This window comes from Corvus hawaiiensis, chromosome 4 (assembly GCF_020740725.1).
Source record: "Corvus hawaiiensis isolate bCorHaw1 chromosome 4, bCorHaw1.pri.cur, whole genome shotgun sequence".
Classification (NCBI taxonomy): Eukaryota; Metazoa; Chordata; class Aves; order Passeriformes; family Corvidae; genus Corvus; species Corvus hawaiiensis.
In genome coordinates, this window is record NC_063216.1 from 36,974,910 (window position 1) to 36,985,260 (window position 10,351).

Below are 10,351 nucleotides of genomic sequence, written 5' to 3' on the forward strand. Positions count from 1 at the left end.
GCTATTCCTTCTGTGTAGAGCTCCGAAGTTTCTAACAGAGGAAAAAGTCCCTGTGGTAGCCAGCTTTCTTTCCTTCTCTCCCTTTTCTTCATTAGGACACAAGTCACTGGGAGGTTCTCTAGACTGAAAATTTTTCAGCCTGTTCTGTTTTAAATTTTAATATAAACAAAAGGCACATGAAGAAACCTGCCATGACTCATTTCATTCTCCCCAGATCTTTCAAGAGAATTTTTTCTGGACTTGAAAGTGAAATTAAATAATCCATTGTTCCTTGCTTTTTAAGGTAGCTATGAGTTACTTAACTTTCAAATTAATTCATACACTCTCAGGTTTTGCAAAAAAAAAAAAAAATCTGTTGTCAATTTTAAAAGGTAGGCTGAGGCGAGTGTCACAATGGGACTGCATTTAGGCTCGATCCCTGGGTTGCAGGTCCCCACATGGAAAGCTAATTATAAATTCTTTTTGGTTTTCTATAGATGATGAAGAAATCATCTGCATTGGGAATATCTTCTCAGAAATCAGATTTTTCCAGTTTTAGATACCTCATTGCAAAGGGGTCTCTTCTTAAATTGCATTAAGTTTGTGAAAAATACTGTTAAAAACAAAGGTACAAGATTATCACTGATTAATCTACATAGAGAACATTTCTCTAGTAGTTCATATAAAAACCAGCATGCTTGCCATGACACGCTGCTCAGCAGTACAGGTAGGCAGAGTTTTTGAGATTATACACTCTACCATAGCATGTTATCAAATGCATGACCTGAAGAGTCTTTGCTTTGATTTTTATTTCACTTTTTAATTTTTTTCTGAAGTTTGTGGGGTGGAATCCAGAAAACATGGCCATCCCCATATGATTTACATAATTTAGTTGTAAAACTCAGCAATCTCTCACTGACAAGAATGGCATTAGGCAAATGAATATTGCTTTTTACTTGCCTAGAGTACAAGAGCAATATCAGAATTTTCTTCTGAGATTACAATTCAGGTAAAGTAACAACAGGAGAGCATTTTTTGAGTTGTTCAGGCTGGCTCCTTCCACTGGAGTTTGCCCAGTTTTCTTGAAGATCAGTTCTGCAAGCAAACACCCTCTGTGCCTAGTCTGGGACAGAAAGTTAGCAAAGTTATGTCTCCCCAGTTAATTTCTGCTCTTGGTTTAATGTCTGAGCAGACAGAGGAAGACTAATCCCTCTTTCTCAGCTGATGTTCACCTCTGTAGAACTTTGTAGAACTTTGTCTGCTATCTTTCCCTTTGTAGACAGATTTCTTTCATGGTAAGCTAGCATCGGTTCTGCTTGACTGATGTTTCCTTCTAATGTGCCGAATCTAGCAAACATAAGTGAAACTCAAGCCTCTACAGTCAGAACCAATCTTTGTAAACAGTGTATGGGACACAGACATATATGTAGTATATGAATATATAAGATACAGGCTTTATGTTGTCTTTTTATTTCTGTCTACATTGAACCTAGAAAACACAGCTGAATTTCAGAGATAAAAAGAATATTTCAAGTCTAAAACTTGAAAAATGTCAACAAGAAAATCTGAGAGTTGAAAATTAATTGCTAGTTAATTATAAGAACACTCCTTTCTAAACTAAAGTATTTTCTTGGAGGCTGTTTAGTAATGTACTAAACACATGTTGTTTGACCCAGTGTGTCATATTGTATGTGCTTAGACATTTGCTGTTTGCATGAGTCACACAAATTTTGAGTGCTGTCAGTTCATTTTCATTTCTATGTATCCAATCACTTACACTTTTCCAGTGCCTACAGTTTGGTTCTTTTCCTGTAATCTGTCAATACACCCACTGTTTGAGCTGCAGACACCCAACTTGAAATGAACCGAACCTGGGTGGACAACATCTAAGCTACCAGTCTCCTGTGGTTCACTTTGCATTTCAGAAGGAAGGTCTCCAGGTGACTCTGTAGGACTTTCCACGTCCTGCTCTTGATGAAATAACTGAAGGGCCAGATTTTAGTCTCAGCATGCATGCAGCTCCCAGTGAGGGGAGTGGAATTGTTTGTGTACGTAAAAGAATAGCATTGGTGCTCTTCCAGATAAAATGTTAAAAGCTATGAAGAAATGGTTATAACCAAATAACACACAGTAAACCTCAAGGTACAAGAGTTTGATCTTGCTGAAGTCAGTGGTACCTTTCCAGGAAGATATTAGAAGCGGTCAGTCTTATTCTGTTAAATCAACCTCCCTCAAGAGGCCTCATGTCATTCATTAGTGGCAAGGCAAAGTGTCTGTAGTCTATGGGAGCTGTCTGATGGAACTAATGCAAATTCACAAATTCACATATATTACTTTCCACAGAATTTCTTTGTGTTTCAAAGTAAGACCTTCAAAAATTATTAAATCCAAAACTTTGAAGTGTGCATAAGAGATAATTCTCTACAAATGACAAAAAGAGAATTGGTGTTGGTACTTTAGCAACACGGTTGTTTCAGAAGTGGGTGGAGCATCCTTGTGGTCAAAAATTTCCTGTAAGATTTTGTATGAAGGGATTCTCATGTACATTGCATTTCGAAGTATCTGTTCTGCTATTTAAGATGCTGTTATGTAGGTGGTGCATGAAAGTGCTCTTGCTAATAGCGTTGCCCTGAAGATAGTTTTCTGCTGTAAATCTGTCTTCACTAATGAGAGTATCTTTAATTACAGAAGAAGCACTTGGCTTCATTAGCAGCTCCAGCCTGCAAGGGATCAGCATAGCACTGACATCATTGCTGTCTCTCGTTATTGGCTTTATTTTGGGAGCCATATACTGGAAGGTAAGACATACTACATATAATTGTTTACATTGTGATGCTACATTTCTTAGCTGTGGGGAGATGGGAATAATAGAACCATTCTGTATTTGAAAGCAAGAGCTACCTCTTTTGATCTTCACTTAACTATGACTTGCAGATGTAAATCTGTGTGTCAAATTCTTGAATTCCACCATCAAAGTGCAAATCCTATCTTATCAGCATGATCACTCTCTAATTGGAAACAAAAATTGTGGGATTCACCCAATTTGCCATTTCTCCTATTTTATATTGAGAAAGGATTTTTTTTGCTTTTGCCCCCTATGCCCCTGCCAACAATACAAAAACTTCAATAGTAAAATTTATATCAGTAGTAGATGTATGTTAGAGGACAAGATTTGGCCTACGTTTTGCAAGATGACTTTGATATTGAAAATCTGAAGCAAATTGTAACATACAATTGTTTAGGGAGTTACTAAAGCTTTAGAATATTTATGTTTAGTACATTTTCTTCCTAGAAAATACATCCCAAATCCAGACCAGAAAGTGATGAAACTACACAGTGTCATGACTATCAAGAGGAAAATGAGATAAGGTATATTGTTTCACTTAATATTTGTATTTACATATTTAATTTTATCTCTGAGAACTACTTCCTATTTAGGTCTGTGACAAACACAAAAAAAAAAAACCAAACACAAACTCTTGCTGCAGAGGTAAAATATGTGCTTAGAGTGTGCCCTTTAAAGGACTTTCTGGTTTAAATGTAGAAATTGATGTGGATGATAGTTCTGCATATAGCATTTTATTACAGGGACATTACTTCGTCTGTCTTTATTTCCACTGTGAGAAAGGATTGCTGAGACCTATAGGGAAAGCAACAAAATAAAGTAAATGTTGTTATTTGCTGTGGGGTGTAAAGCTAGGTCAAAACTATGGAAATAAATAGAAAGCAATGTCTTTTTGGTTGTGCTCCTAAATCCTTTTAAATACCCTTTACAATAACATTTTTATGTTCTTTCACTTTTTTTACATTCCCCAGGGTACTATGTTTTCTGTTTTGTTTTCTTTTTAAAGTTTGTAGAAAGTTAATGAGAACTCATTCAAATGCTAATAACTTCCTAAGGTCATCCTGAAATGATTCATGGCTCTCTTCCTACTTATACACTGCTTTATCTGATTTTTAAAGAGAAAAAGTTCTCAGCCAATCAAATATACCTTAGAAATAACAGTTCAAGGGTTTGAAGCTCCTTGGATATGACTTGGGCAAGGAATTCTGTGAAATCCAGGAAAGTACTTAGGGACATTTTAAGTTAGAATAGTCCATGCTAAAGCATTTTGAGAGTATTGTTTAACTTCATATTGCATGATGTTTGGTCAGATTTTAACTATGAATGATTTAGGGAAAGATCTGATGCAGGTGGCAGAAGGACACATCCTGTAGTTTTCTCACAGTGTGTGAAATGCCTGCTGCTGCCCATTGTTGAAGGCAGAAATAGGCAAGGTTCTGATCTAGCAGTTTGGTCACAGGAGCTGAAATTTTCAGTCTTTAAGCTTGCTAAAGTAATAAATTCTTTAAACAAATTTTCTTCATATACAGTATGTAGAATGGAAGACTGTGTATTCATTTCACCAAGTATATTAGTTGCTACAAATAGCTCATTCTGCACCTCATCCTCATAAATGTTAAAACCTGTGGAATGGAAAATACATCTTCCTTTTAACGTCACAGAAAATATAAAACATTGTTTTATATGAAGGAAAGATTAAACAGTTGAATGCAGGAGAGGGCCTTAGCAGGAACTTGAAACAGACTGCATTCTCCATCAGATGTCTTCTTAAATATATGGCATGTGTTATGGCATATATGGCATAGATGAGTATTACAAATTTCTCCTCCCTGAGAAATTAGGACTATTCATCTGTAAGTAGGAAGACCTAATATCAAACATAAATTATAATTCTTTGGGCTCCCTTTTATTTTAACTAACTTATAAACCCTTCTATTCTATTTCCTTGAAAGACTAGTACTGTAGTAATAAAGAACCTTTTTATTCCAGTATGTTGCAGCAAAAAGAAAAGGAGCATCTACAGGTGTAGCTGTTGCTTTTTCTCCCTCAACACTGTTACTGTTTTGTGTACTGGTAAGTTCTTATGGTGAGAGTCTTACCATAGACTTAACTACTTTCAGCTGCTGCAATATAAAGTGATTCAGAGTCCATTTTGGGGAAAAAATAAACCTTGCTACCAGTAGGCTTCATTTGTGCATAAGATCTTTAGCAGCTAATTTAATTAATCCTTTATCATTAATTTAAACCTTTGATTTTTAACTTGAATGCTTAAAAATGAAATCTACAAGAATTCCAGAATGAAGGACAGCTACTGCTTCTCCTTTTTGGTGTTAGAGCTGATACAGAGAAGCCTTCAGCTGTTATACTGCAGCTGTTTCAAGGCAATGTGAACTAAAAAACACAATCTGGTAAAATTAGCAGGTGACTGTAGGAGAACAGGCTGAGTAGAGCTGAGCTTTTATTAATTGTAGCTTAGTCAGCACATTTTGTAGTCTCTGTAGCCTTATCAGATGCATCACTCTTGCTTTAGTATGTAAGAGGGAAGAGCAAAGGTGAGTGAGATTTCTCAGTCCCAGCTGTCCTCTGCAGAACAGTGCACTTCTCTGGCAAGAGGCTTCTTACCATAGAAACTGCTGTATTTAACCCATGGGAATCAATGTAAGGGTCTGGAAAACTCAGGCAGTGCTGAACTCTCTTCATGTTTTATCATGAGTGGAAAGAGCAACGTAAGAGTATAACAGACAATCTCAGTTTTGCAGTTCATCCTGTAGCAGTTACTCTCAGGTGTTCGTTATGATTGAGTTAGCTACAACTTGAGAGCTTTTTCAGTCTCCTTAATTGCTTTGTTCTACCATCTGTCCATTGAGAAGGAAAGTTGTGACTACATTGGACAATTCATTCCATTTTTCCAAAGATTTAAGCTCAGTTTGGTTTGTCCAGATGACTTCAAAGGGAAGTTTGCTGCCAGAGATTGCCAGTACCAAAATGCACAAACATAACAGTTCTGTAAAACCATGAGAGTTGTTTCATTAGCTTAGATGAAATCAATGAGCTTTTGCAGGCAAGTATGTTGTTGGACCAGGGAAGTACATCTTGTAAGATTTTTCTTTCTGAGTAAAGAAATCTCTATGCAAGTGTCATTAAATTTATTTCCAAAAGTATAAGGAAAAAATGTCTATGTTGAATGTCTGTGAAAAGCTCTAGTGTTTAGTAATACAGAGAGGGAAACTAATCAGCAAAATCAGAATTTCTGTTTTTCTCTTCAGGCAGGTAACAGTTCCATGTTCGCTTCATAAATGAAGCAGCTTTAACCACATTCGTATTCCTTCTGGAGTGACAGACTGAGTCTGCATCTGTTGTTGCCGCCCATGACTCCATAGACATGATACAGAAATGAGGACAATTTGTGTTTGTTACTGTGAAACCAACACTGAATTGAACAATGACAAGAAGAGTGTGCACTTAGCAGGACTGTATCTTATGTGAATATCTACCTTGTGTGACATTTGATGTTTTTTAATTGCATTAGTACTTTCAGCTGACTCTGGCAAACAAAGTATGTCCTGAACAAAAAAGCATCCTTCAAATGCCTCCAACTGTGTGTAATCATTGCAAGTCATAAATACCTTTGCATCCTTAATTTAAATTCTGTGTCCTCTACCTTACATTGATATCTTCAGATAAAGCACAGACAGAAAGTGCAGAAATGGATACAGATAACCTACACTTCAATATTGTATATAAAATTTGAAAGCAAAGTCATGCCATGAGCTCGTGTTCTAGACTTAGACTTGTAAGGATCTGTGTTTATGTCTGTCAAGGGCTGTGTGTACAGCAACATGTGGTCTCTGTCGCGTGCCAGGTGGCTGGTTGCCCACCCCAGAAAGCCTCAAGAATTCATCAGCGTTGGTGGTCTCTGTTCAGAAGAAGCAAATAGTGGATGAAGACAAAGTAAAGAGGAGGTGAATGTACCTCATGGAGCTTCGAAGAATTAAGAGTAACTGCTGGTTATGTGAACACTGGTGAAATTTCCAGTCATGCTAAAGGAAAGTAAAGAGTCTGAATTGCGTTCAAACATCAGAATAAAGACAAACCCAGGAATTGCATTTTAAATTCTGAAGATGCATGCCATTGATACCTTGTCTTTAAATGTATAGCATAGCAAATCTGAAAGATCCTGAGAGTGTATTTAGCTTTTACTTACATCAGCTGTAATAAATGTTTGCATTGTGTTTTAAGTGATTAGTAAGCTTTAATATCCTGGCATTCTCCACTCTTGAAAGTTAATTCTTTTGAAACAAAAGAGAAAGGCTTTGTTTCCCACCTGTCTTCTGCATCTATGACTGTTATAGCATCCATGGAATATGAACAGGACTGATGTACAGATGTGCGTTTTCAAGTAAATCCTAAAAATACCATAGTAGAAGTTACAAGTGTAGTAACTTTCATCTTGTCTCTTGCCAGATAATGAGTTATTTATCTGTATTAGGGTTGTAATTCAGAAAGGTAAAGGGTTGCAACTCACATCAGGTGACACACTGTCATCTGTTGTGATATTGACCAGGTCAGCAAGTTTTAGTTTAAGTAACTTGAAAACTTAAAAAAAACCCCAAACAACCCTTTTAAAGTTTTGCATAAAGTTTGAGTTCTCTTTAAAATGTATAGTTACTGAATTTTTTAAGAGTTCTTGTGGAAATTTTAATCTTCTGCTGAATTTTCTGAGAACCATGCATAAAAAGAATATGTCAGACATATAATATATATGTGTGTGTGCGTGCATGTGTGTGTGTGTATTATTGGTAAAACTGTCTTTCATACTTAGAAAAAAGGAAAAATCTCAGAACCTTACCGTACTTGATGACAGAGCTGATGTGTGCATGTAGCCACATCATGTGGAATTTTGACCCTACCGTAATCAATGCTGAAATTTCTCATGAATTCACTGATACAAGGATTTGATCATGTGGAATTTTTATTTATACTCAGGCCCTTTTTGCACTTTCTGTTTGTCAGAAAAGGGCCCTCAAGTCCTACTCAGCTGGTATAAATCAGCATAGTTCCATTAAGCATAACTTTGGGGTTTGCATCACCTGAGGAACTTTTCTTAGACAAGATCAAAAGAAGTTTAGTGTGGGGATTAGGCTTTCATGTTTATTCTGAAGATGCTGGAGCACTCACCAGTTAATAATCAGGGTTGCTCACCACTTCTAAAAAGTAAGTGCATTGCTCAAACATTGGAATTCCCCATCTGAAGCTTAGTCTCCTTTGACACTGTGTAGTTCTTTACCCACAAGGCTCTCAGATACTGAGTTTCAAATTTATTGAAGAGTTACTCTAAAAGAAATGTCAGCATGACCTAATTGATGGAAATTTGCACCTTATTGGTAATGCAGAGAATAATTGTGTATTGGTTTTGATTGAATGGAAAAGTATCCACAGTAAGTGGAAGTGTGTTTATACAATCCTTACACATTGTATAAAAACTTTGAATACTTCATACAATGTGCTCTTGAGGCTAGCTTATATATTTGAGGGTTTGGGTTTTTTCTTATATTCAGTAAAACAAAAATCTGGTATTTATTAATGCTCTTTGTTGATAAAAAATATTCATTTTCCTAAATGCATTCTTTACGGAAAATCAAATACCCAAATACTTTAATATTCAAAAGCATGATATTTTAGGCTTCTTAATCTTCAGTACTATAGAAAATAACAGTTATGAATTGAAACATATAATAAACACACTTTGACCATGACAAAATGTTCACCTTCCAGGAGCAACATCTTGAAGTAAGTCGCTTTCAAATAATGTCAGACACTTTAATCTCTTCTGTGGAGCAAGGTAAATTTAAGGTTATATGAGAACAGAAAGAAAATTCATGTATAAACTTTTGACCTTCACATCACAAACACTGTTCTTTGAATGTGCATGAAAGTCATATGACACCTGGAATAGCAGAACTCTTGTTGGACCACATGGTTTTCCCATTCTTTTCCCCCCTTTTAAGAGATCTGAACACAACATTGGGCATTCTCAATCCTCTTGCAAAGCAGAAGGAGACTTCTAGACATGCATGGATACACTAGATGGCATGGCACTTGGAAGTGGGATCGTGAATTTACTGAAAACTTTCTGTGCCCGCTGAGGAGATCTTTACTTTGGGCATAGTGAAATTTTGAAAGACTACAGACTTGTGAGACATCTTTGAAATCAATGGAAATAGATCAAGTTACTCTTCAGTTGGAGATGGGGTGGCAGAAATAGTCCTTTAATTGCTTCTGTATTCCATTGTAAGCTGTTTAACTTCTAGAGAGTAATCAGGTTTTTCAGTCTTCTTTTTGGGTAGACAGGGCCCATGCATTAACACAGTCGGAAAATTAACACCCTTCCTCTTAAAATAAAATTGGGGAAAAAATGGGTGGTTTATTTTTTTTTTATATATAAGTCAACCAAATTTGGCTTTTGGATGTCTGTGGTTTGGTGAGAAATGTAACATTTTTAGGTTTCCCTTGAAATAGTTGAATTTGCATGCAATTAATAGTGGCCTTGTGAGAATAAAAAAGCAGATAGTCTTATACTAACTGTTCTACTTTAGACATGTGTTTACTTGAATGAATTAATGGTACTTATTTCATCACGAGGTCATTTTATAAGCAAGCTTATAAAATGTGCTTTACTATGGAGTATGTGTACAACCTGCACATTTTTTAGATTCTCATCTGCAGCAGCTCTGTTTTCTCTGTTCTCTACGTAATACGCTGAAACTGTTCAGTACACAAAATAGAATTATTAAATTGAAAATCTGACTGTACATATAAAATACTGATATTTTGAGTTAGATTTACATTTAAGAATTATCCAACATTCTTCAATTCAGGAATATGATTCAACTGTCTTAAATGCAGATTTACAGTAATGGTGGCATGTTGCTATTTTGTTATCAAATTGATGGAACGCAGAATCTTCAGACTCTTTAGTGATAGAGACACAGACATTTGCTGGTTGCATCATGGGCGAATTCATTTATTTCAATGTAAATGTCAGCACAGTTTTGCATAGTTACATTCTGACTGAAGGTAATCAACGAAGTTTATAAAATGTGATGTGTATGTACATATGTGTCCTCTTAAAGGTAGATGTTTTACCAGATCCCTTTTTATACCAGTTCATATTTGGAATTTACATTATATACATATACTTTATTGTTCTAAATAAAGATATTATGCACTGTCAAATAATTAGTATATTGCATTGCGTCAGTCCCATTTAAGACCTTTTTAAGTCCTATCATCATCTGGAAGAATTCTCTGTCAGAACATATGCTACTTGATGCAGACTCCTTCACTTGATGCAGACATTCCATGTTGATGCACTTTTTTCCAGTGAATGGCATTTACCAGGGTCTTTCAATAGAAACCAGAGCTTATCCTGTAAGGATGGCATCCTTCCTTTAAGGTTTCAGCTTTCAGAAGTCTAGGATGGGATGGAAAAAACTGCGCTGCTCAGGGAAGTTTGGCACTTCTCCA

General features: G+C 36.0%; 1 protein-coding gene across 2 annotated transcripts in view; it reads left to right on the forward strand.

Moving 5' to 3' along the window:
* KITLG (KIT ligand) overlaps nt 1-10,062 on the forward strand; it is a 56,685-nt gene extending 46,623 nt beyond the window's left edge. For both annotated transcript variants that reach the window (XM_048301541.1, XM_048301540.1), the window contains 4 exons: nt 2,668-2,777; nt 3,272-3,348; nt 4,814-4,897; nt 6,091-10,062. In XM_048301541.1, the coding sequence (XP_048157498.1) occupies nt 2,668-2,777; nt 3,272-3,348; nt 4,814-4,853 (227 nt within the window). In that variant the 3' untranslated portion in view covers nt 4,854-4,897; nt 6,091-10,062. The remainder of the gene's footprint in view (nt 1-2,667; nt 2,778-3,271; nt 3,349-4,813; nt 4,898-6,090) is intronic.
* The last annotated feature ends 289 nt before the right edge of the window (nt 10,063-10,351 follow it).